The sequence below is a fragment of the Corylus avellana genome, chromosome ca9, assembly GCF_901000735.1.
Source record: "Corylus avellana chromosome ca9, CavTom2PMs-1.0".
NCBI classification, from domain to species: domain Eukaryota; kingdom Viridiplantae; phylum Streptophyta; class Magnoliopsida; order Fagales; family Betulaceae; genus Corylus; species Corylus avellana.
The window spans coordinates 3,758,306-3,784,845 of NC_081549.1; the positions used below are offsets into that span (position 1 = coordinate 3,758,306).

At 36.4% G+C, this 26,540-nt stretch overlaps 7 protein-coding genes across 8 annotated transcripts in view; 5 read left to right on the plus strand and 2 right to left on the minus strand.

The window, feature by feature from the left end:
* Nucleotides 1–475: 475 nt before the first annotated feature.
* Nucleotides 476–4,725, minus strand: LOC132191746 (uncharacterized). The gene is made up of 11 exons (XM_059606835.1): nucleotides 4,653–4,725; nucleotides 4,459–4,560; nucleotides 4,187–4,249; nucleotides 3,978–4,051; nucleotides 3,776–3,873; nucleotides 3,507–3,558; nucleotides 2,934–3,026; nucleotides 2,284–2,394; nucleotides 1,697–2,000; nucleotides 813–1,261; nucleotides 476–646 (listed from the first exon to the last, which is right to left on the minus strand). The coding sequence occupies exons 1-11, from the start codon at nucleotides 4,699–4,701 to the stop codon at nucleotides 476–478; spliced, it is 1,566 nt and encodes a 521-aa protein (XP_059462818.1). The 5' UTR covers nucleotides 4,702–4,725.
* Nucleotides 4,726–5,122: 397 nt separating this feature from the next.
* On the plus strand, nucleotides 5,123–5,910 carry LOC132162634 (probable F-box protein At5g04010). The gene has a single exon (XM_059572914.1). The coding sequence runs from the start codon at nucleotides 5,125–5,127 to the stop codon at nucleotides 5,908–5,910; it is 786 nt and encodes a 261-aa protein (XP_059428897.1). The 5' UTR covers nucleotides 5,123–5,124.
* Nucleotides 5,911–9,118: 3,208 nt separating this feature from the next.
* Nucleotides 9,119–15,053, plus strand: LOC132162180 (GTP-binding protein BRASSINAZOLE INSENSITIVE PALE GREEN 2, chloroplastic). Its single transcript, XM_059572445.1, has 4 exons — nucleotides 9,119–9,341; nucleotides 9,438–10,789; nucleotides 11,742–11,909; nucleotides 14,293–15,053. The coding sequence occupies exons 1-4, from the start codon at nucleotides 9,224–9,226 to the stop codon at nucleotides 14,644–14,646; spliced, it is 1,992 nt and encodes a 663-aa protein (XP_059428428.1). The 5' UTR covers nucleotides 9,119–9,223; the 3' UTR covers nucleotides 14,647–15,053.
* A 499-nt stretch (nucleotides 15,054–15,552) lies between these two features.
* Nucleotides 15,553–16,917, plus strand: LOC132192360 (protein EARLY RESPONSIVE TO DEHYDRATION 15-like). The gene is made up of 3 exons (XM_059607675.1): nucleotides 15,553–15,691; nucleotides 16,125–16,468; nucleotides 16,565–16,917. Exons 2-3 carry the CDS (start codon nucleotides 16,162–16,164, stop codon nucleotides 16,720–16,722), a joined length of 465 nt encoding a protein of 154 aa, XP_059463658.1. The 5' UTR covers nucleotides 15,553–15,691; nucleotides 16,125–16,161; the 3' UTR covers nucleotides 16,723–16,917.
* Nucleotides 16,918–17,639: 722 nt separating this feature from the next.
* LOC132161689 (uncharacterized) lies at nucleotides 17,640–19,908 on the plus strand. Its single transcript, XM_059571864.1, has one exon. It carries the CDS (start codon nucleotides 17,756–17,758, stop codon nucleotides 19,793–19,795), a length of 2,040 nt encoding a protein of 679 aa, XP_059427847.1. The 5' UTR covers nucleotides 17,640–17,755; the 3' UTR covers nucleotides 19,796–19,908.
* A 1,557-nt stretch (nucleotides 19,909–21,465) lies between these two features.
* Nucleotides 21,466–23,504, minus strand: LOC132192073 (protein EARLY RESPONSIVE TO DEHYDRATION 15-like). Of its 2 annotated transcripts, none has more exons than XM_059607275.1 (3): nucleotides 23,360–23,504; nucleotides 22,017–22,360; nucleotides 21,466–21,921 (listed from the first exon to the last, which is right to left on the minus strand). In XM_059607275.1, the coding sequence occupies exons 2-3, from the start codon at nucleotides 22,321–22,323 to the stop codon at nucleotides 21,764–21,766; spliced, it is 465 nt and encodes a 154-aa protein (XP_059463258.1). In that variant the 5' UTR covers nucleotides 22,324–22,360; nucleotides 23,360–23,504; the 3' UTR covers nucleotides 21,466–21,763. The 2 variants fall into 2 exon arrangements, with proteins under 2 accessions (XP_059463258.1, XP_059463257.1); XM_059607274.1 differs by having other exon boundaries at nucleotides 23,366–23,502.
* LOC132191747 (probable inactive purple acid phosphatase 16) overlaps nucleotides 22,842–26,540 on the plus strand; it is a 6,536-nt gene continuing 2,837 nt past the window's right edge. The window contains exon 1 of the mRNA XM_059606837.1: nucleotides 22,842–22,903. Within this exon, the coding sequence (XP_059462820.1) occupies nucleotides 22,842–22,903 (62 nt within the window). The remainder of the gene's footprint in view (nucleotides 22,904–26,540) is intronic.

The following is a 26,540-nucleotide window of genomic DNA, read 5'->3' on the forward strand; positions in this document are numbered from 1 at the left end:
TTCTCTTTTCAAATAGATAGTTTTTTTATTAATAATCTCACAATCCCTCATATGAATCACATAAAAATAGGAGTAACTAAAAACACTAATATCCAAACTTACATGAACAGCAACAAAAAAAAAAAGCCCCGGTATGAAGTTAAAAAAATAACTGAAAATAATGAGAAAGAGAAAACACAGTTCAACTTGGAAACAACAAAATAGCACAAGACCTAACTTTGGATGACACTGCAATTACCATGTATGAAAAAACAAAATTCGGGATTAAATCCGAATTCAGAAGATAATCAAGAAAAAATGGAAGACCAGCCAGTTCACATTGAGATTTCAAGAAAAAGATTTCAAGGATCTCCCCTTCTGGGAAATAATGAGACATACAAAATCTTATTTATTAAAGAAAAAAAAAGTGGGTGGCCTGAAATGTCCAAGGTGGTTACTCACTGCAGATCCAGTGAGTTAGTAAATGTGATCAAGTTTAGCAATGAAAGCAAAGAGTATGAATCCATGTGGCGTTGCTTTTTAAGAATAAAACTAACCCTGAAGACAGAGCAGTGCAGAAATTCAATGTTTTTCTCACTTTTCCCGTGACAACATGTGTGCTTAAACTTCCATCAGAGACAACAGCACCACCAAGGTCTTCAATTACCTATATATATGAAAAAAATTAATGCTCAACAACAAAAAACTCTATACATGTTACATGTAATACCGCAAGATAAATGGAAATTTATGCTTTTCATAAGATAAAACAAGGATCCCCTATGATATCAATATGGGATTAATTCCAAACAAGGTAACTAGACTGGGTATACCTTTATGAGATGATTTCTCTTAGCATCATCAGCAATATTCATCAAAATGATTCTAAAGCATTCTCTCTTTGACTGAAAATCTGTACTGGCCAAAGCTTCTGGCATTACATTAACTGATCCATGTTCTTCAGCAATCTTTTCCATGCAATTACGACTCCATGGAACTCTAGGAGTATCTCTCACCAAAGATGTGTTTTTTGAAGTCTCCAAGGAACATCCTTGAAAACAAGAATCATTCTCAACACTTCCGAAAGCTAAGCCACAGGTAGAATCTACCTGACAGTCAATTGAATGACTTCCCTTTACTTTTTTTGACTTCAATGAGGATAAAGAGGCTTCCCAAACCCTCCTCTTTGCACCTTGTGTAGAACAAGAACAATGCTTCACATTCGGATCAGCTCCTTTCTTGGATAGCTCTGGACCACCAGCCATGTTATTGCAGTCTGCTCCTGCAAAAGAAAGTGGATCCTTAGAACCACGCAATGAATCCCAACTCTAAGAACCTCTTTAAAACAGTCATGTTTGCATACATTACTGCAATAGCATCTGAATATTTGCTTGCAAAGAGATATTTAACAAGCTGGTGCTTCCAAACTACATCAAAACATATTTATGCACTCCAATTTCAACAGCATTTGAATATGGGTCTACACAGGCAGTAGAAAAAATAATATGATCAATTTTGAGGTTTTAAGGTATCTACTCATTTTGATTTTCTTGGTATTCGAATAAGGATACCCATCCAGAGGAAGAAACCAAGTGTTCTTACGATGCTGAAAACAAAATCCACTCCAGTAAGATGTTCAAAGATCACAGTTGTTTTTAATTTTCTCTACCATGAAACCACGGTAAATTTTCAAAGAAATGACGTAACTACTACCTACCACCTAAATTGTCGTCCTCCCTGGAGAGCCCATCATTCATCAACCCTTCAGTTGAAATTTTTTCATTTCTAGAATGTCCAAGCTGTTGAACTCCACAAGCAGTAGACGACGAACTCTTCTCATGAGGCTTTAATGGCAAACGCAATCTTAACAAATCTGCAGAATTATCTGAACAATCCTTGTTAAGATGCGAAACCATTAGGGTTGAACCACCAGGAAAGCATAATGCTCTACGTATGTCAGCTTTAATAGGTAGCCTGAGAGGTCTACCCTTGGCATTCACCTGTGCTATTGATACAAATCCCTGCAATTGTAATCATTTTTGTGAAAAAAAAAAAGTAACCAGAACAATCTGAAAGGTATTACTTTATTTTAGACATTTCCTTCTCAATGAAGTGTAACTTCGAAAAAAGAAACATAAAATCTTGCTTACACAACTCTATCCATTTTCATTATATATATATATATATATATATATATATGAAAAGATAATTTTACAATAATCATCAAAACCAACAAGCAGCTATGCCTTCAAGTCTATGACTTTGTCCTGCTCCAGGCTTCACCAATATTTCATCACTAATTACCTGTTTAAGCCAAAACCCCTCAGATTCCTTGTCTCCCCAACAGAATATTGTGCGAATACCAACACTTTGCAGTCTCCTTCTCAATTCCATGTACAACAGGCAACCGAAACCCTGAAAATGTCAATTAACTTTACGAAGTAATTTCTCTTTGAGTTGCATAAGTACTACTAGATCAACAAAACAAGGGAGGAGGGAAGGACTTAAAAGTATATGGATGAGAAATAATATATGCAAAACATAACAAAGTGAACATCTAGTTGTTTGTAGTGTAAGCATGCTTCAAAATATGTATTTTGTTATCGAATCTTGAAATACAAAGAGATCTGAAATTTAGGGTACCCTCAAAGAACTAAAATCATGTTAAATGAACTTTTCAAGTTGTAAGCTTGCTAAATCCCTCTTTGCACTATGTATCTAACTTCCCTGTTTGGAAATCCTAATAAAGGTAATTGCTTTAATTTCTCCATTATATGATATGAAACCAAGGGAATGAAAATTAGTCCTCAAACTAGACACTGGACATTGTTTTTTTGGAATGCAATTCCATTCCTTGCAGTGGAACAGCCTGCATTTAATTACATCTTTAACCATGAGAAACCACAAAATGACATGGAAGGGAAATGCAAATGAAAGGAAAGAAAAGAAAATACCTTGTGTTGGTAAATTGACCTAACGGCAGCAAGAGGGATCTCAGCATGTTGAGTATCAGCAGGAATTATTTGATAAGTAATTGCAGCTATAACCTACAATAAAAGAGAATAAAAAACCAAGTGAACATACTAAAGAAACTAGCTATATATCTCCACTGACGTGTTGATTCTGCTGACTGAAATGCAGAATTTTAATACTGTGCTGGGGAAACAACAAAATTTAGAGGGAAAGACACAAGGAGCATATGCGACTATGCCGCCTGTTTAACTAATTGTGCCCTCACAAGCTTCTATAAGCTACATTTCTTCTTTGTTTGCACTAATTCGTTCTCGAATGTCACCCATAGGACACAATATCAAGGAATGTTTGACTTGAAACAAAAGCAAATTTTTTCTCATTCAATAAGAACACAGAGAGAGTCGTGTTTTAAAATAAGGTGGAAATGGATACATATTTGTGCACAATACAAAATTGATATCATACTGCACCTATTTCTCATTTACGAGGCACAAGTTAACACCCCTTCCACTTATACATTATTAAACATGCCTAAAACCGCATGGCAAACCTACCTCTCCGAATTCTCCCAAAGAGTTGGATTTCAAAAGCAACGTACAATACTTCCTGCAAAAAAAAACAAAAAAAAAATTGTATTTATGATTGAAAGCTACTTTGACCTTGCTATGCAACTTAGTATCAGACATGCTACAAATTTCAAAACGCATATGTAATTATGCAGTAATAGACATTCAGTTAGCATAGCATAGTTCATACATAAGATTTAATAACAGGTGAAACTTTCAAAACCATTATAGGCATACAATGCAGGACATTTTTATACCCATTTGTTACACATCTTTCCAGGAACATCGACTGCTTTCCAGTATTGGCAGCATAATTCATTGCGGGAAGCTCCTTCATGTACATCTTTAGTACTTCCTGCAAGACGGATTGATAAAGAGTGTACCCTTTTCTACCTAATAAATTCAAGCATAAAGCACAAGCAGATAGACGTGTGTGTGCGTACACATAGAGCGACGTACCTGAAGATAAGATTTAGTACAGCTATCGGCGTCCTTAGGATTAAGTAGCATTAAAGAAACTTTCTCCTCCTCCTCTAAATAAGCCACAGAAAAAAAAAAAAAAAAGTTTCATTCGATAAATACCCATCAAAGTATTATAATATACACCTCCAAAATTCTCAAGCGTCGAACATTATCAACAAATTTTCACAGTTCAAAACATAATGTACCTTTCCCTTCAGAATCCGAATCCCCAATATGACTACTGATCTTTCTATTCATCTCTTCCATCACTGCTTTAAACAGCAACCCAAATGAGAAAAAAACCCATTTCAAACCCTTTGTTTGTTTCCTAAGAAAACGTAGGAAAATAAAAGAAAGAAACATTGCAAATCCTGCCCCTGTTGAATTTCAGTAAATTCCATACTTTCCTTCGTTTTCTCGGCAACCAAACGAACTGCAAATCCAGTGGAACCAAACCGTAAGTGGGTTGAATCAGTACCTGATATTATGACCCTTGCGCCTTTGTAGAGTGAGATTTGGAGGCTGTTGGGGTCCGATTGGAAGCTGAAGTTGCTTGCTTCGACCGTGACCTCGCAGTTACCTGTGAGAGACGGAAATGTAAAAGAAATTAGGAATGGGCTTAATAAAGTATTCGATTACTAGGGTTAGGATTTTTTGTTGTCTGTGATTTACCGATTGGAATTGGAGCGGAAGACGATGAAGAGATTTTTCTTCGCGCCATTGCTTGGTGCGGTTTCGTTTGGAAGTGTGAATAGCAAGTTACCGCTTTATCATTTTTAAATGAGCGGGAAATGCAAATGTTTGTGGGACCCTTTTTTTTTTAAATATGAATCACTTTTGTAAATTGGACGTACGGCCACGACATTCACCTGAGAAAAAGGAAAAGCTACGCGTGAGCATCCAAGACGTGCACGTGTATGCCAGTCAGACGCTTCGCCACATCAGCGTCCAATCTAACGTGGCTGCTATCGCCCATGCATAGAGGAATGCTACAATGCATCCCATGCATAACATCCTTGCCCTACACGTGTCGCCCCCAAAACCCTCCAAAATTCAAACTAACGTATACATATACGTCATGTATATATATGTACACCAACCGCTCAGCCATCTTCGATTTCAAACACAAATGCAGTTGATTCCCATGTCTCTCACGGTCACAGCCTCCTCCGCCACCGTGTCACCTCCATGGGAAGTCATCGTGCTTGTTGCTCACCGCCTTGACGTCAGAAGCCTCGCCGTCGCCTCCTGCGCGTGCAAGTCATGGTCAATTTCCATGTCCTCTGACCATCTCTGGAAGCCCATTTGCGACACCCATTTCCCTTCTATTTCCAACCTCCATTTCATCGCCGACTTCAGCGTTCCATACCGCCGTCTCTACGCCATCGGCCACGCCGCTGCCAAGCGCCGCGTCCAGATGCCCGGCAATCCCCGGCTTTCCCTCGGCAGCCTCGTCTTCACCATCAACATCCTCACCAAAAACTCCCCCGTTGTGACCCTCGCCAAGCCCTGCGAAGAACTGCTCGTCGACCCCAATGGGGTGTTCAAATTCGACATCGACGTGAACTCCGAGTGTAGCTTTGCGGGTTTGGAGGATGTGAAAATCACGTGGAATGTGGTTTTGAGAGGGTGGAGAGGGGTTTTTACGATGATGGATTGCGAGGGGAAGGTGAGTCTTTCTCCCGGGTCCGAGGGGTGGTTCTCGGAGGAGCTTCCGTCGCCGGGATGTTGCTCTTGCGCGGCGGCGGTGAGCGGAATGGTGGCTGATTTGAAGATGGGGTTTTGTAGGAAGAGAGAGAGGGGTGGTCGGAAGGTTAAGGGTAGCAAGCAGGTGAGTGTGGGGATTTTGAGTATTGTGAATTGGAGGTATGTAACTGTGGATGATGGTCTAAGGTACCTGCAGCATTTTCTTCTTCCTTGTGATGTGTAATTAATGTAATGCAACCATAACAACTTCTTTTTTTTTTTTTTTTTTTCCTCTCTCTTTTTTTGATGGAAAAAAAAGAAAAAAATAAAATTCTCGATGAGGGTCCATTAATCCATTATGTGATGCTTGCTTTCATGTTCTCTGCAATATTCATCTTTGGGTTTGATTTTTGGAAAGAGTGGTTTCTTGATGTTTATAATCTAATTTTCTGTGTTGAGGGATGTTACAATATTGTATGTCGAGTAATTAATTTTCTTCCTTCAAAATAAAAAAAGAAACCAAAAAGTAGTAAAGAGAGACTTACCTAAGTAGCAGTCATAGGCTTAGAAAAAAATAATTAGCAGTCATAAAGATATAATGAAGTGATTTTATAGAGTTTTATTCCTAATTCCAACTAGATCCTTTTGAGGTTGAACTCTACATGATTATGAGCCATTATTTGCTAATTTATCTCAAATGATACCAATAGGATAATATATGTGTGCATTTTAATGGGTAACTACTCTCTCTCTCTCTCTCTATATATATATATATATATATTGGTACCAATATATACTATTTTCTTATAAATAATGAGATGACTCCAACCTTAATAGTATGGGTGACAATATTGCAAATTTTTTAAAGTTTAAATGATTTATTACTGTTATGCATGCACTTCTGAGATTTTTTTAATGCATTAAGAAAATAGAAAGAATACAAGTAGTTAACATATCTAAGTGGACCCAATCCTATTATTTTAGGCTTTTGGACTAGATCAATTTTGTTCAACTATGTATATTGATAAAAACTCTATAACTCTATAACTTCTTTATCTCCCAACAATTACAAATATATTGAAAGATTATGGGGTAAGTGAAGTTTTTTCTTAAAATTAACGAAAGGTTGAATAAAAATTGAAATAAATTGATCATTAGAATATTAAATTAAATAATTAAAATATGTCATTTATTTTATATATATATACGTGTCCACACACGAGAATAGAGAAGGGGGATTCGAATTAGTGATTTCCGTTTCATAAGGCGGGGTCAACAGCCGATTAAACTACCTCTTAGAGACAATTTCTTATCAATTTAAGATGTCATAATTGATTAATTAACTTGGTATTTATCATAACAAAATTTGAACACACCTTTTTTCTACAATTTACCTCTCATGATTTAATTGAATCATCATTTTTAAACGAATCTACAATGTTCTTATAATTATTTTACAACTTGATGACGTTAGTTACTAAATTGTTTTGAACATCATCTAATAATGCACTAATACATACGTATCAACAAGTTGTATTTTTCTTTGTAAAATATGAAGCAAGCAACAAATAATAGGCCATCTATTACATTCACTTTTATTTTCTTTCCACGAAAGAAAGAAAAAAAAAAATTGGAACTACCAAAAAAATTATGTATTTGCGGCTGTAAACGAACAAAGTTACCGGTGAGCTCGTTCAGGATCGGCTCGATTATTAAATGAGCCGCTTGTGAACATTAAACTATACTTAATTATTAAACGATACATACTAGTATAAAACCTGGCTCACTCGTTTAAAGTTCATGAACATACTCGTATAGGGGCTCGACTCGCTTTATTAGCGTGACTTATATATATACACTTATTAAATAGTTTATATATTATATTTATGCTTGTATATTATGTAGCATAAATACTAAATATATAGTGTTAAAATACTAATAATGTAGTCATATAGTGTATAACTATTTATAGATAACTATTGTATTGTGTGTATTAAACTAAGTTAACTAATTAGTTAATATAAAAATAAAAAAATAAAAAAAAATATATAATAAAAAAGTTATATAATATGTATTATATAACTCTTTTTTTTTTTTTTAAAGTCAATTTCATATATTAGTATTATTAACCATGTATATTAAACATTTTTTTGCTACTATTAAGTGTTAAGAGTAAACTCTTTTTCCTTGAAATTGTTTGCTTATAAGTGTCACACACCAATAAAATAAAATCAAGCACACATCTCTCACAATAATAGTTAGCTTGTCCAGTTGTCTCACATGGAAAAAGCAAAAAATCTTTCTCACCTAAGTAATATATAAAAAGGATGCAAGCATCTCTTACTGAGCCAAGTTAGTTTTTTTTTTTCCAAAAAGTTTGAATTAGCTGAGCCAGCTCGACTGGCTTGGCTCACCTACTAGATGAGCTTGAGCTCGGCTCACACAAGGAATTTTCCTTAACGAGCTGAGCCAAGCTTAAATTTTAGAGCTCGGCTTGAGCTCGAACTCGTAAAAATTTTAAATGAGCCAAGCTTGGATAGCCCTAGTTTGCCTTGTTTACAGCCCTCTCCTAGTTAATTTTGGATTGAAGAATATCCAATTTATTGCTAGGATTTCTTCTTATAAATCCTAAAGCCATAAATAGGACACATGTCCACTAACCAAAAATAATAATAAAATATTATTTTAAAATTTTAAAAATAATAAAAAATTAGAAAATATTTTAAAAAAACTAAGGGTGACCGGCCTGCCAATAGGGGGTGGTCCGGCCACCCCAATGGCCAAACTAAAAAAAAAATTGTTTGGGCGGTTTGGGGTGGTCGAAACCACCCCATGGCCCAACGGGATTGTCTGGCCCCACTCTAGGGCCAAACTAAAAAAAAAAAAAAATTGAATGGGGTGGCCCTAGGGGGTGCTCAAACCACCCTCGTTGTAGTCCGGCCACCCCCTATGGGCTGGCTGGCTACCCTTAGTTTTTTTAAAATATTTTATAATTTTTATTTTTATTTATTTTTTAAATCTAAAATAATATTTTATTATTATTTTTGGTTAATGGACCATTGGACATGTGTCCTATTTATGACTTTAAGATTTATTCTTAGAAATTTTAGCCATAAATTGAATATTCTCCGGTCCAATTTGGATTAGAGAGGATCCTATTCCAATAAATTGGGTCAGAATAAATTTTGGCGCTATTATTATGTTGAGTAATAGGGCTATAAGTAAACCAGTATGTTCAACAAATATAAACAAGTAGATGATATAAAAAAAAAAAATTTATTAAAAAATGGTAATAATTGATATAAAATGAGTATCAATTTAGCCTTATTTAAAAAGGCTAAACATAATAAATCAATCTTATTATGTTTAGCCTTATTTATACTGTTAATGATTGTAAGGATAAATTGGGCAGTTAAAAAAAAAAAAAAACCATAGCAAAATCCAAACTCTGCGTTTGCAGAGCCCGGTCCCTCGCACTCTTGCTCGTTTCTCCCCCGCTTCTCTATCTGTGCATCAGTGAGGGAAAGAGAGAACTACCATTCTCGCATCTCGAAGAAATGGCTGTATTGATATCTACGACCACTCTCCCTGCAGCTACGACCAAGCTGAGCTCGAAAGGTTTCAGCAATAGCATCATACAAGAAAAACCAATCACAGAAAGTCGTATTTTCACAGGTAAAAATTCACTCTCTCTCTCTCTCTCTCTCATTTTACTTAACTTTCTTGAATTAAAACCCACTTTCCAAAATCACTGTTTTTTTTTTTCCTCAGGCTTGAGTTTAGAGATAAACAAAAAACATAGCAAGAAAGTTTCATTGGTTAATTTAGCAGTAAAGCATAACCAAACAACGATTGAAACAACTCAGAAAGTTAGTGGGAGATTTACGCCAAGAAAATTAGGTAGAAACCCGGTTTTGAGTGAGGGAAGGGATGAGGATGAGAACTATGGGCCTATTTGTCCTGGTTGTGGGGTCTTTATGCAAGATAAGGACCCAAACCTTCCTGGGTATTATATAAAAAGGAGTGTGACAGTCGCAGAGCTGTCAGAGGGTGAGGAAGGCATGGTGAGTGAGTTAGGGTTTGAAGATGAAGAAGAGGAGGAGGGGTTTGTGAATGACATTGAGGGTGAATTTGATGAGAGTGATGAGGGGGAAGGTGATTTGGAAACGGAGGATGAGTTTGATTGGGATTCCGATGAATTGGAAGCTAAGTTAATGGAGGAAGAGGAAGAGGAAAAGTTGGATTTGGATGGATTTACTCCGGCGGGGGTTGGTTATGGTAATATTAATGAGGACACAATTGAGAAGGCCAAGAAGAAGAAGGTGTCGAAAGCGGAGAAGAAGAGGGTGGCTAGGGAGGCTCAGAAAGAGAAAGAAGAGGTTACAGTGTGTGCTCGGTGTCATTCACTGAGGAATTATGGGCAGGTGAAAAACCAAACGGCTGAAAACTTGATACCGGATTTTGATTTTGATAGGCTGATCGCTACCCGGTTGGTGAAACCCGCTGGGAATGCAAATGCTACTGTCGTGGTTATGGTTGTTGATTGTGTTGATTTTGATGGCTCTTTCCCAAAACGGGCAGCAAAATCGTTGTTTAAGGCATTGGAAAGAGCCAGAGATGACCTGAAGCTTAGCAAAAGGTTACCAAAGCTTGTTCTTGTGGCTACAAAGGTTGATCTTCTGCCATCGCAAATTTCACCTGCTAGGTTAGATAGATGGGTTCGCCATCATGCTAAGGCTGGAGGAGCACCCAAGCTAAGCGGGGTTTATTTGGTTAGTTCCCAGAAGGATTTGGGTGTGAAGAATCTGTTGTCCTTCATCAAGGAATTGGCTGGTCCTCGAGGGAATGTGTGGGTAATTGGGGCTCAGAATGCTGGCAAGTCTACTCTAATCAATGCATTTGCAAAGAAAGAAGGGGCAAAAGTTACAAAGCTCACGGAAGCCCCAGTTCCTGGAACAACTCTTGGCATTTTGAGAATTGGAGGGATTTTGTCAGCCAAGGCTAAGATGTTTGACACTCCTGGACTTCTACATCCTTATTTAATGTCCATGCGATTGAACAGGGATGAGCAGAAGATGGTGGAAATACGGAAGGAGCTACGGCCTCGGAGTTATAGGATCAAGGTAAGTTCTTTGTTACTGTATCGCAAGATACTTTTGACCTACACCTTCATAGATACAGTTGTATGCATATATGTATGTGTTATACACTTATTTTAACTAAGAGCTTATAGAAGAATAGTGGATGAAAGTTCTTATAAGTGAAACCACTCATTGACTGTCCGCACCTGCTTAAGTATCTAACTTACTTGTACATTGTTTCATATGAACCATTATGTATTCCAATTGAGTCGCAATTAACGGAAGGAAAAGTTCCTCACAAGAATTATCATGAAGTAGAAAAAGTACTAGAAGTTCTGATTGAGCTCTAGAAAAAGAAGAGGAAATCGGGTATCAATTTTTATGTTGATTTTTCAACATGATTTTTGAAGAAACATTAGCTTGACCTTATTAAAATTTATTCTTTCTTCTGATCTCTGTTTCTTTAATAGTCATTTTAAAATGATATGTGGGCCCTCTTTTCATTAATTTATGGGAGTAGCATTGTAGCAAGTCACGATGACCAATTCAAGTGCCTTAACTAAAGACTATTGGAATTCACTGCATCAGATTCTGATGTACACTTGTCCAATTCATCTTATGTTAATCCCAGTACCAATGGGAAACATGCCTAGGGAAACATGTTTTAGAGAAGCAAGCATGGGAAAAATGGACATCATAATAATAATTATTGGGGATTTTTCTCCCTTTTCTGTTATTATGTTAATATGCCTATTGCTTCAAACACTTTAATATATGCTATACAGGATAAGTTTCAATGTTAGACAGTTGAATTAGCTGTGTAGATAATTATATTTGTGTTTGAGATGAATATGATACCTTTATCTTTTTGTATTGTTAGCCTCGTCATCTATAACTGTATAGAAATGTACAATCTATTATGAACATGATAATTATATCAGAATCTATGATCCTATTCTGGATCTGATAGTCTTAGCATGTTTAATGTTTGCAGGCTGGGCAGGCCATTCATGTTGGTGGTCTTATGAGGCTTGATCTTAGTCAAGCTTCTGTGGAAACAATTTATGTCACAATTTGGGCTTCTCCAAATGTTTCTCTACACTTGGGAAAGATAGAAAATGCTGATGAGATTTGGAGAAACCATGTTGGTGTTAGGTTACAGGTAAAATTTTTTTTATCCAAATGGGATACAGTAACTATCGTGTCACACATATCCCCCACCCCCAAGAAATAAAAAAGGAAAGGGAAAGAAGAATAGTATTACAAATTTTAACTGGTTCTATGTTGCAGATTGGATTCCAAGTGCAAGTGGCACTTGTTGGGGCCCAATGACATTTTTGGGTCTATTCTTCATGAGTTAACACTCAATATATCACAACTAAGTTAGTCAAAATATATGCTGCTTTTAAGTACTTTGTTTATATCTAGAATTAGGGGGAGAGGAGCTCCCGGGGAAACTCTTTCATCGCTTTTTTAAAAGAGGTAAATAATATGATTGAACTGTAGATCTGGACGTACATATTACCTTTTTTTTAAAAAAAAATTGGTGAGTGTTACATACACTCTGTTAGTCTTGAAGATCACACCCTTCAAACTATTCTTGTGTAGGGAAGAGGTGCCATTTTGAACTAGAGCTCATTGTGAGTGAAGAAAATATGTTCAGCTAGGATGATAAATGAACAAAGCCGTACACGAATAGGCACGTGCTTGGCTCGGGATCGGCTCATTTATTAAATGAAATTTACGCTTGTTTATTAAACAATCCAAACTTGCATAAACACGAGAAACTAGAAACTAGAAAGGGCCCATAACTTGAATCCACTCAAAACTATAGGCATCTTTTCTGTTCTATCCAAAAAAAAGAACTCTGCTCTTTTGTTGTTGTAGTGCATAAACTCCTATTGGCAGTGCATGTTGAAGTCAACTTGTTCAAAACACCTCTCTCAACTTATGAGGCATGCCCTTCGGCCTGCCAGCCCTTTAGAGATATATGACAAAATGGCAACTACAATCCCAAGATGGATAGATCTTGGTTGGTTCTCAGGAATTTGTTCTTCATGAATGAGCCTTTCTTGTATGAGAACTAAAAAGGAATACAAATTGCGTTATATTGGTTCCCAGGCTGCATAATGCACCAGTTGCATACGTATAGTGCATATTATCTTTTGAAATATTTAGAATGCTTTCTTAAAATTGTATAAGAGTGCACTCTTCCTGCTGGTTGGATTAGAAGAGTCCAACATTGGTTTTCTCATTAGATCACCGTAGATTTTGCCCATGGACATCATATGCCTCCATTATAGAAGCCAACTTGTTGTAGGGTGAGATTTCCAGGTGGGTTGGCCCTTCAGGGTCACACTTGCTCTTGCATTGAAGTTATATATATGTTGATTCCTATTCTTTTAAATTTTTATCTCACCGACGGAAGGGGAGATATAGGGGAATATTATGCATGGAGTATGAGGCGAACATTGACATCTTAATCGAGATGAATTGATGAGTTGGAAATTTTTTAAAGGTTTCTAGCTGTTTTTGTTCTATTGCCTACATGCACATTTATTTCTGTAAAGAACATTGTTATCGTCTTCTGTTTGCTGTTGAGACATTTAGCTGCAGGAGTTAAAATAGATTCCTTTTAAGGGTCTGATAATTTTTTCCCCATTTCCTATTTGGTAAGTTTTAAAAACTTTGTTTTTTTTGTTTTGTTTTAGTAATAAATTTTTTTTTTTTCCAAATAGCTCTCCAATTTTGGTTTTACCAAAAATGTCATATAAAGGCCCAAAGCTTAACTGTCAAAAGTTGTTGAAAATGGCCATTAGCTGCGATTGGATTTAGTTTCCAAAGCACATACAGAACTTCTTTTTTGGTCTAGGTGCATCATGACGAAAAAAAAAAAAGAAAAAAAAAGTAACAATAATAGATAATAAAAGAATTTAAGAACTCCAAAATGGTAATGTCAAAAATAGTTGTCCGAAATGTCTATCTTGCTCAGTAATATGATGACATGCAATTTCTAACAATTGGTGCAAGAGCAATCACAAGATCTCTCTTCTACAACTTTCCTTGTTTTCTAAACAACTTTACCCTGAAATCTAGTATCCTTGAAAGGTTATCGAGAGGCAAGTGCATCTTAAATTATTGATATATGCGGGTGCTTGTGATGAAAGTGGACAATGTGTATGTTTCAGTTATTTTGTACTACAAATATGGCTGTTATCTAGTACCATGAGGATTTGAAGTTAATCACATCATCTTAGGGGAATCTACCTTTCAAATCATAATCTTCGATGAAAAGAATACTGCCTTTTTTTTCTTTTTCAAAACATTAATGGGATCATATGTATTGTGTGGTATTAAGGTTTTGATTTATGTAAATTTAACTGGTGATAAAGGGAGGAATGCAGTTCCTTCTAGGTGATGGAATTTAACTTTGAATGCCTGGAAAACAATGAGATTACTTTGTCTTGATATTTTTGTAAATTACAATTGCTCTTCTAATACATGGTATAGTTTGTATAACTGTATTTGGGTTTTTCTTGTCTCAGCCTCCCATTGGCACAGAACGTGCTTCTGAATTAGGCAAATGGGAAGAGAGGGAAGTGAAAGTGTCTGGAACAAGCTGGGATGTGAATAGCATTGACATTGCAGTGGCTGGTTTAGGTTGGTTCTCTTTAGGTCTCAAAGGTGAAGCAACCTTGACATTGTGGACATATGATGGCATTGAAGTAACATTAAGAGAACCTTTGGTTCTCGACCGAGCGCCATTTATTGAGAGACCTGGGTTTTGGTTACCAAAGGCCATATCTGTTGCTCTTGGCACCCAAACTAAAGTTGAAGCTCAAAGAAAGAAAAAGCTTCAGGAGGTGAGTACAGATTTCCTTTCTGATGTGTCCGTTTGAAGAGAGAATACAAGAAGAGAAAAAGCCACGACCAGTTTGTTACTTTTCCATTCAGATTCAGTAGCATGATTGAGCTTGAGGCTGTTAAAAGCTAGCCTAGGTATTGATTAGAAAGAAAAAAAAAAAAAAAAGGTTCATTTCTTCATGTTATATATAAAGCATCCAGATTTTTGGCAGATGGGTGCAAGTAAAGGATTTAACTTTCCTATATTAAGAGTAGTAATCTAAATCATTGCTGCTGTTAAACTGATGGATAAATGACATCAAGGGAAGGAAGGGAGTGTGTAATTAGTGTTGGATGAGATGCTAATCTTTGTAAATTTAACATGAATGATTGCAATGCCAGTGTATATTAGATATTTGATTAAATGGTTTTTCTCATTAGAAAAACTCACTTGAGTTCATTTTAGAGAATCATGCAAGTGGCTGTTGATCAAAACCTCACCACAAATCTATTCAAAATTCAGGGGGATTCCCTGAAATTTGGGCAGCCTAATAGCGGCGGATTGTGGCCCACGTCCTAGGCTGCCGGGGCAGGTGAAACTCGCTCGACGACCTAAAATGAAATTTATAAAAAAATTTATTGGGAAAGGAATAGAAACTGGAGATTTGTGGGCAATCCTTTTTTATAGGATTTTTAACAAGCATAAACCACAATTAGCCTGGAAGCAATGTTCACGACGATTTCGAAAATGTGGCTTTCAATCAATTCCTCCAAATGGATTATTACCATTATTATTATTATTATTATTATTATTCACTTTTTGGGTATTGGAATTATTTGGAATTTGGATTTGGGCTATTAAGTGAAAGTCAACAAAAAGACAGCTGGCGCTGACTTGGCAGCCGTACAGTCAATATCAGTGGGCTGGTTCGGTTCAGTGGGTTCACCGAACCTCAAACGTGTAGCTCCCGTCCCAGCCAACGAGATATATATGTATATATATGACCCCAATCCTCACGCTGTACACGTATATTTCGCTGAACGGGGAACCAAAAAGCTTCATTTCAACGAAAAGGCAGAGAGAGTTTGTTGGATCTGAAGGTAACGGTAAAAATGCTCTCTCTCAGTTTCAAATCTTTTCCGTACGAGAAATTTGTGTGTGTTTTTGATTCACGAATGTGGTGGAATTTGAAGAATTTTGAGTTTTTGTTTGGTTGCTGCGAAAGCAAAGGAAAATGATTGCGAAAATGGAAACTGTTCCTCGGTTTCGCTTTCATTTAATAAATAGAAAATTTTCATTTGATATTTCAATGCGCATATATATATCCGAGTTTTTTAGGGTTTTTTTTTTTTTTTTTTTTTTTTTTGGGAGTTTTAATAAATTATAAAAATGATTAATTATTATGAAGATGTTTCTTTTGTTTCTCGGTATATATTATTATTATTATTATTATTATTTTTTTAGAAAAAGATATTTTCAAGCTCTAAATTCACGGGCTTTTGATAATCTTCTTCTGTTGACTTTGAATTACAGGTAAAAGAAGCAAGGGTTGGTGGAGGTGATTGAAAGCATGGCACTGGTTTCAGGAGGAAGTTCGACATTGAACCCCAACGCCCCTCTCTTCATTCCTGCCGCATTCCGGCAAGTGGAGGATTTCTCTCCGGAATGGTGGCAACTGGTCACAACCTCAACATGGTACCATGACTATTGGCTTAGCCAGCAACAGGGTGAGGATGGTTTCTATGAAAATGCTGTGGATGATGACTTTGATGTTGCTGATTTGCTGCCAGAGGCCTTTGAATTTGATGATGATGGAGAAGATTTTTCAAACATGGAAACTCAGTTTGAGGAGTTTCTCCAATTTTCTAAAAACAAAGGTGTGCACATATATTGTATGTAACATATATAACAATTAAAAAAAAAAAAACCCCAGTAGAGCATTTGACATAATAGTTATTGATTTGATATGATAGGTTTGGAAATGAATGCTGCGGCAGTGATGAAGAATCTGAAATCTTTGGAGGAAAGGGTTCCCCCCAAGTCCCCAGTTGCAGCTGCAAAATATGCAGAGAAGCCGGGAAAGAACATGAACCCAAAATTCAGCCCCCGGCGCATTCAGCAGCCCCGTTGAAGCTTTTGCTTTTGACTTTATTTTGTAGCTTATCTAGAAATAACATTTACTACCCTTTTTCTTTTTCTGCAACTTCTGTATAGAGCAAGGTTGCAACTCTTGCATCAATCCTTGTTCATTCTCGTGTCTTTGTTCTGTTTACAGTCAACTCAGCTTACCAAACCAAAAAAAAAATGTAAAAATGTTCACTGCTCTTGCATTGTGTTTAAATTCTCAAGCTTTAGCTCCTTCAAATCTTTCCATATCCTCCCTTGAAAGGGTGGTTGATCTCAAATTGTTCATATCTTGGTCTAACTTGAATTGATAGCTCAATCCACTGATAATCAGGTTCGAGAATCTCTCTTTTTCCCTCTCCTTGGGCCAAAAATATTCATATCATATCAATATCATTGGCCTGGTGGTTAAATATCCCTAAAAATTCTAGATAATTCTAATCCTAATCCGATTTTGACATATTTGAATTGGGTTAAGCTTCCTACGGGAACAAGAACAACAATGTAAAGCAAAGATCAAAAATTAGCCAAGGATATTTTCGACATTATAGCGACTTTCCTTTGTAGGATTTGCTAATTAATTACACAATTACTCCCTTATAAGCTTAACCCTTAAAACACAAACCACAATTACCTGCCACGTACCACACAAAAAAATAATAAAAATAAAATAAAATACATCCAATCGTGGTAGATTTTTTCCCATAACAGCATATATAATTTTATTATTTACCATATTTATCACCTTTTTATTTAGAAGAAGAAATCATAAATAATTAAATATAATAAATAAATAATAGTGATAACTGCTCTATCAGAAAAAAACAGAGATATTCTTGGCTAAATAGTAAATATCAATGGCCGTGCGTGGCCGCCAAGAAACAGAGACGTGATCTCATGCATCCCAACCCTCATAAGACAAACCTTCAAAACCCTACATATTCGTCAATGCGTTAATACGTGCCTCCAAAACCCTCCAAACGTTACTACGTTATATATATACAGAGGTTTTCGACTCCTATATCGTCCCAATACAAACAATGGCTTCTGCGGGACGGCTCCTAGGTCCACCGGCCGCCGGAGACCTCTCTTCCACACAAAACGCCGGTGTTGGCTCTATTGTCTCTCGAATCGACGATCTCCATCTGACCGGAAAACTACTAAACGACGATGATTACGATGATGCCTATGGCTATGGATCCTATGACGAGGAACTCCCGATGGGTTTTACGGAAAACCTCTCGCCGACGTTTTTGTCGACCGGAAACCCTTGCCTGGACTTCTTCTTCCAAGTGGTGCCCGATACCCCGTCGGAGTATCTGATCCAACAGCTCCAACTGGCCTGGGCCCACGACGCCCTGACCACCCTGAAGCTGATATGCAATCTGAGGGGTGTGAGAGGCACCGGGAAGTCAGATAAAAAAGGGTTCTACACCTCTGCTCTTTGGCTCCACAAAACCCACCCTAAAACCTTGGCTCTCAATGTCAAGGCACTTGCTGATTTCGGGTATCTCAAAGATTTGCCGGAGATTCTCTATCGGCTTCTCGAAGGCCCCGATATCAGAGAACGCGCAAAGCAAGCCTGGGAGCAGAGGAAGATGGAGAAAAAAATTGTCCGGAGTAGGAAACGTTTTTCGCGGATAAGGGCAAGTTTTCGGCAGAAAACAAAGTCTGGGAAATTTAAGAGAAGAGGTAGTAAGGGGGGGAAGAGGAGGGTTGCTTCGGAGGAGGAGGAGGAGACGATATCGAAGTACGTGGATAAGGAGAAAGCTAAGGATTTGAGGAAAGAGAGGCTGATTTCTATGGCTGCAAAGGCTTTGGATAGGTATAATAACGACTCTAATTACCGGTTCCTTTTCGATTGCGTTTGTGATTTGTTTGCTGAGCTTTTGAAATCAGACGTGGCGTTTTTGGGTTGTGGGGAGGTTCATAAGATTACTCTTGCTGGGAAATGGTGCCCGACGATCGATTCGTCGTTGTTAATCTGCGAAGGGATTGCGAGGCGGGTTTTCCCAAGAGAGGAGTACGAGGGAATTGAGGAGGCACATTATGTGTACAGGGTTAGAGATAGATTGAGGAAACAAGTTCTTGCTCCCTTGCATAAGGCGTTGCAGTTGCCGGAGGTCTACATGACCGCTAATGAGTGGAGCGGGTTGCCGTATAACAGGGTTGCTTCGGTGGCCATGAAGACTTACAAGTGGCAATTTAGGAAGCACGATAAGGAGAGGTTTGAGGAATATCTTGAGAAGGTGAAGAGCGGGAAGTCGAAGATTGCTGCTGGGGCATTGCTTCCCCACGAGATTATCGAGTCGCTGTATCCTAAGAATTATTATGATGATAAGGATAGTGATGAGGTGGCGGAGCTTCAGTGGGAAAGAATGGTGAGTGATGTTGCCAAGAAAGGGAAGCTCAAGAATTGCATTGCTGTTTGTGATGTTTCCGGGAGCATGAATGGGACTCCGATGGAAGTGTGCGTGGCGCTGGGGCTTCTAGTTTCGGAGCTAAGTGAGGAGCCCTGGAAGGGGAAAGTGATTACGTTCAGTGAAAATCCTCAGCTTCATTTGATTAAGGGGGATTCTCTTTTGGCCAAGACTAAATTCATAAGGGAGATGGAGTGGGGCTATAATACAGACTTTCAGAAAGTTTTTGACCAAATCTTGCAAGTTGCAGTTGAGGGCAAGCTGACAGAAGACCAACTGATCAAGAGGGTATTTGTTTTCAGTGATATGGAATTTGATGTGGCATCTGGGCAGCGTGGTGTTAATTATTATGGGTATGGCTCGTATGGGAATGTTGATCGTGGGAATGATTCGAATTCATGGGAAACAGATTATGAAGCTATACAGAGGAAGTTCAGGGAGAAAGGATACAACAGAGTGCCGGAGATTGTGTTTTGGAACCTTAGGCACTCGTCGTCAGTTCCAGTGGTTGCGAGTCAGAGTGGGGTGGCACTTGTGAGTGGGTTTTCAAAGAATATGTTGACTGTGTTCTTGGGTGAAGGTAGGATTCAGACTTCCGAGGATGTGATGGAATTAGCCTTATCTGGTGAAGAATACAAGAAACTTGTTGTATATGATTGAGATATGTAATGTAAAGCGTCTCGTGAATCTTTTTCTTATAAATTCTGAAAGACTAATCTTGAGTTGTTTGTTAGTCCTCTGGAATTTTTAATTGAGAAATTTGCTTTTCACAAATCAAGATGCATATTCTCTCTGTTGGTAATTCATTGTTTTGTATTGCTTCTGATTTCTTGCGTTGATCGGTATTTCAAGGTTTGAGTCAATTCAGCAGCTTTATACTATCTGGAACAGAATTCTTGATTAAACAAAAATCTGTTCACTTAAATCTGGCAGACAAAGTGTAGAAAGCATTAAAGTAATTATTTTTCTTTTACTTTGCTGGTTTTTGTGGGAGGCAAATGCATGGGGGGATTCAATATTTCTATTGGACTAATATCTGATGTAATTTTGATATGAAGATCATGTTGAGGAGTTGCGGGATTCAAATCCTGATTTCTTTTGAATTTATGTTTTTGTCTTCCTTTCTGTTTGTTACCCTTCATCAGATTAGTAACAATGTTCTACTGTTTCTTGTATGTTTTGTACTATGCCTAGGATCCTTGGCTAATTCTTCCTGTATACTTATATAATGCAAGTCTTATATATATATATATATATAGCTCTTTTTCTTGCAATTTCTGGCTTGGTTTATAAGGTGGGTGTTCAAAAACTCTTCAACTGTGGGGTTTGGTTAAGATTTCAGTAACTTATTGAACATTGAATGAAGTTCAAATCCAAAATTCAAAAACTGATTAATTCTAAGCAACATTATAGAGCTTGACAATATTATAATGGCAGCTAGGAGCTCCTGCAGCCCCACTTCCTCTCTCTCCTCTTCTCTCTGTTTTGGCCTTATTTTCTCCCCTTTTCCCTTTTTGTTCTTTTGGTTGGAACAAACAATTATTAGCAATACCACATTGAAAAAGGTTGAGCCATTGCTCCATCTATAGATTATTATCACAACACAATATTGACATCAGAAGGGTAGTTGGGTCCATTTTCAAAGAAGTTATCCTAAACTAGACAAAGAGTTGGCCTATTATTATTATTATTATTGAGGTCTTGATCATACTCTTTTGGCTTAATTTGTTGTACTAACAAACTTAGTTAAGTAATTTGTATGGCAAAAGGGGCAGAAACTGGAAATTTGTGGGTTCCTTTTCGATAGGTTTGATGACAAGCATAAACCACACAACCTGGAAGCAAGGTTCATGAGAATTCAGAATTCCAGGATTCCGAAAATGTGGTTTTCAAGAGACTCGAGAATTCAAACTCCAAATGGTCTACAAGTTCTGCACATCTTTTCGTGTCTTCGTTAGTTTCAGGGAGGATCCTCATCCCATTCATTTAGATTTGTAGTCCTTTTCCTCCTTTTCATGCAATGCATCATTCTTCATATCCCTTTCTCCTCTTTCCAGAACAGATGTTGGCCCTTTATTCTTTTTCTTTTTTATTTTTCGAAGCAACAGACATTGGCCTTTATTTCTGCTGAAGAGAACCCTAAGATTGGTGGATCCCAGACGTTGAACTTGGTGCAAGCTAATTACGAGCAAGAGATTCAAGAGTTTTTCATGTCAAAAAATTTCAAACACTGAAAATTAACCATCAGTACCAAGGATGCAAACTTCAAAGATTGAAATCAATACGAGATTTTGCTTCGTTAATCACCAGACCAATGATATGAATATGGAAAGATTTGAAATAGCTTTAGCTTTAGAATTTAAACACAATGCAAGAGCAGTGAACAATTCCATTTCCTGATAAACAGAACCTCTTTTTTTCCTAGTGAAGATTTTTACATTTTTTTTTTGGTTTGGTAAGCTGAGTTGACTGTAAACTGAACAAATACACGAGAATGAACAAGGATCGATGCAAGAGTCGCAACCTTGCTCTATACAGAAGTTGCAGAAAGAGAAAAAGGGTAGATGTTACTTTTTGCTGAGATTCTAGATAAGCTATAAACTAAAGTCAAAGCAAGCTTTGCTCCCTTCAGCGGGGCTGCTGGATGCGCCGGGGGCTGCATTTTGGGTTCATGCTCTTTCCCGGCTTCTCTGCATATTTTGCAGGTACAACTGGGGACTTGGGGGAATAACTTTCCTCCAAAGATTTCAGATTCTTCATCACTGACGCAGCATCCATTTCCAAACCTATCATTTCAGATCAACAACTATTATGTCAAATGCTCTACTGCGAATTTTTTTTTTCAATTACTATATATGTTACATACAATATATGAGCACACCTTTGTTTTCAGAAAATTGGAGAAACTCCTCAAACTGAGTTTCCATGTTTGAAAAATCTTCTCCATCATCATCAAATTCAAAGGTCTCTGGCAGCAAATTAGCAACATCAAAGTCATCATCCTCAGCATTTTCATAGAAACCATCCTCACCCTGGTGTTGGCTGAGCCAATAGTCATGGTACCATGTTGAGGTTGTGACCAGTTGCCACCATTCCGGAGAGAAATCCTCCACTTGCCGGAATGCAGCAGGAATGAAGAGAGGGGCGTTGGGGTTCAATGTTGACCTTCCTCCTGAAACTAGTGCCATGCTTTCAATCACCTCCACCAACCCTTGCTTCTTTTACCTGTAATTCAAAATCAACAGATTATTACTATAAAATAAAGAAGCATCGACTACAAGAGAAACAGTTCTTGATCAATGATCATTGATAATAAATCTCAAACCCTGAAATTAAAGCCCCATAACCACTTATTTGAGTAACAATTCATCAATATCTGAAACCATTTCCCAACATTGAAATCATTATAAAAACATCAACCAAAAATTCAACTGAGCAGCAAAAGCAACTTAATTGACCAGTACCATCGACCATTCACCAATCAGGACTTCACAGTAAATATAAATAATACACGAGGAAGCACCAAATCATTCGTTCAACAACAAACCATAGTATCTTCTTCCCTCACAATTCATGCCCCACAAGAAGAAAATCAAACTCCCATGAATTTAGAACTTGAAGTATCATTTTAAACCAACAAAGAAAAAAAAAAAAAAAAAAATCATTTTTATACAAATTGGGATACATATAGAATTCAAAAACACAGATGAAGCGCGAGTATGATCTTCAACAACACCAACAGACTAAAATTGAAAAGATCACAATCAGGTACCAAGATGTTCATAATAATTAAATATCCCAGATGTTCACGAAGTTTACCATACCTGAATATCAAATATTGTTCAAAAGGTAAACAATTTTCATCAGATCACACGGCTGAATGAAATATAATACCAAGAAACAAAACAAACATCTTCATAATAATTAATCATTTTAATAATTAATTAAAAATCCAAAAAAAAAAAAAAACCCCGCAAAAACTCGGTTATATGCGCATTGAAATATCAAATGAAAATTTTCTATTTATTAAATGAAAGCGAAACCGTCAAGGCTTAACCAAAAAAGCAGAAGCAACAATTTCGATTTTCCAATTCTTTTCCTTAACTTTCTCAGCAACCAAACAAAAACTCAAAATTCTTCCAATTCCACCACATCCGTGAATCAAAAGCACACACAAATTTCTTCGTACGGAAAAGATCTGAAACTGAGAGAGATCATTGTTACCGTTACCTTCAGATCCAACAAACTCTCTCTGCCTTTCCGTCGAATCGAAGCTTTTGGTTCCGCCCGTTCCGCTAAAGATACGTGTACACCGCGTAAGGATTGGGGTAAGAGGGGTCAGATATATATAGTGCGGGCAGTCCGAGCCTCGTTGGTTCGGAGCTACGCGTTTGAGGTGCGGTGCCGAACAAAGCTCACAGATATATCATATGCACTGTACGGCCTGCCGAGTCAGCGTAAGTCATCGCTCCGCGTATTGCCTGTTGTTTTTTGTTGACTTTGACTTCCTACAGTTACATTTTTACGGTTCTTTACAATAACCCAAACCAAAAATAGTGAAAATAAAACATTTCAACAAAATTATGTTATTTTTGTTAAAAAAATTTATTTTCTGCTCTAACAAAAATTTATAAACAAATCAAAATATAAAAATACTCTTCCAAAAAAAAAAAAAAAAAACCATTTTTCACATTTCAAATCAAAATAAAAAATGCCAATTTTTTTTTTCTCTTTTAATTTTACAATTTAGTTTCCAATTAATCTCAAATTATATTCTAATTTCTTACATACATAAAATCAGAAGATTAAATATGTACGCTTGATAACTGTTAAATCTGACGATGCTCAAGATGCACTCATGAGTCATGATTAGGTTAAAGTTATTAAAATCTTTAGCTTTGTAAATCTTCTTTTAATTGAAAAAAAATAATCATTTTCTATTTAACCACCACAAATAGCTTAAAAAAAAAAAAATTATATGTAGCTTAGCTATCGTTTTCAAATTAAAATATTCAGGTATTCTTCATTACATTATTTTAAATATAGAAATAGAGAGGGGACCTGGTTTTTTAAAAAAGAATGGCAAAATTGTTTTATATTTTTTTTGGACAATTTTGTCATTATGTTTAAAAGAATCGTTTCATATCCCTTTCAATTCAAATAAAGATTAAAAGATATGCTACCTTATATTATTGTGAGTCTCGTGAATTTAATGGGTGATTTGTAAAAAGAGCTACAATATTATTTAAACTCTTATCTATCTTGTTAAGGATATAAATCATTTAGAATAAATGTTGATTTTGTTTCTATAAATTAAGGGATTTAGATAATATTTGTTAACCTATCTTTTATCAAATTATTTTTTAAATTCACCTTCCATCACATGGATTCTACTAATTTAATAACATATAATAAAATTTCTATTTGCAAAAAAGTTACATGAACAAATGAAGTAATGCTATAGGTCACTCTAAGAATAAGGTGGCTTCTTAAAAAAAAAAACTCTAAGTTAGGAGAGTCACTTAATGTCACATGGCTATGCTAGCCAATGGACTCAAAAAGGTTCCATATTATTCATCTCAAAATTAACATCCAACATTCTTATTTTTATATTCCATCATTCATTTTTTATTATTATTCAAATAAAAAAATCACTACAAAACAAATTTTTTTTTTTTTTTTTTTCATACAAAACATTCTTATTTTTTTTTTCATATCAATCAAATATGCTACAATTACATGCCACTTCATTTTTCAAGTCCAAATGGCAAGCATACACCGTTATAAGAAGATGAGTGGTATTTTTAGAGAAATGTTAGATGTCAATAAGTTTATCATATTTAGTACATACTCCCTTATAATTAATCATTAAATTTGTGAAGTCTACTATGGACTGATGTAGAATCTACATAATCTACACATCCAAAAAGAATATGGGCTAAATATAATGATTCCTAGCATTTTCTCTATTTTTATATGCTGACATGGCAAATTAATTGAATCATGGGTGCGGGCCCCAAGCATGTGCGCCAATATTGACTTTGGAATAAAAAGTAGGTACTCTAGGGACGGGAGGAGTATATATTACATGAAGGGCCACTTGCATTTCGCCAAATTTAAGTCTAATCTTTCGTATGGTGGGGCCAGTTTTGGTGCATCCATACCAGATTATGCGTGTTTTCACATGGGCTTGTTGGTCGGCCAGGTTAAACGGGATGTGTAAGAGAATGATAGGTCCACATTTATATCATGCCTACCAAAAGACACGCATCCTAATCATGCTTTCCTATCATAATCATTTTTTAGACCCAAATGTGGGATCCACCTTTAGCAATAATTCCGTTACTAATCGATTCTTCCTTAAATTACTCGACTGCTATACTCTCATAGAATTTAATTACGTGACAATAAAAAATAATTATTAGATCATAACTTCTAAAATAAAAAGGAAAAAAAATCAATTGTATTTGCATGCCACGAATTTCACAAATCAAACAAACAAATAAAAGTTGGCATTTTGCTACTAAGTTCATTACTTGATATTTTTGGTGTTTTATAGTAATTTTGATTTTTTTTTTTTTTTTTGGCTGTCTTTTTTGTGTTGTTTGGGTTATTGTCTCCTGACTTTTTTGTGGACCGATACGATAGTGGAGACTTTTGTAACCAGCGTTTGTTCTTGGTGACGGATCCCGTTCGTTTACCAACAATGTTTTTTCTGCAACAACCACTTAACAGTAGTAATTACCTTCATTGCATGAGATTTCTAACCAAGTCTTTTTGCCCACCGCTTTGTGACACCCTTAAAGACACAATTCTTTTTTGTTATTTGTGTTCTTTCTTATAACTATAGTCCCAAGTAGTTGCCTAGTAGGTTCCACGAAAATGACCGTAGTGTGACTTTAGAAAGTTTGTTGGCATGAAAAATAGGCCATTTTATTATTTTTTAAGGGCGATCCTTTTTGGGTGATAAAGCAAGAGGCCTGATGTAAGAGAATTGTGGGCAACACTTTTCATATGGGGGAAATCCGTTTTGCCACTTTGCCAATTATACTATACTATGTTATAAAGTAATGATGCCTATCCTCTTATAATATCTATATATTAATGGCTAAAAATGCTGCTCCATTTTCAACATGGCCGCCCTTCTTTTGGCGTCTATCGACAATTAGTAAATTTGTCTGATTATTACGTGGCTTACCATTTGCTAATAAATATCTCAATAAAAAGTTTCCGGGTAAATTTACAAAAATCACCCTTCGACTTTGATATAATGATTAATTTAGTCGAATATTTATTTTGTCTCTGCAAATTACATTTATGACAAATTATGGACGATGAATAATGAAAATTACTGGAAAAGATTGGAAGTATTATTGAGGAAGTGGTGATAAATAATGTCATTTCA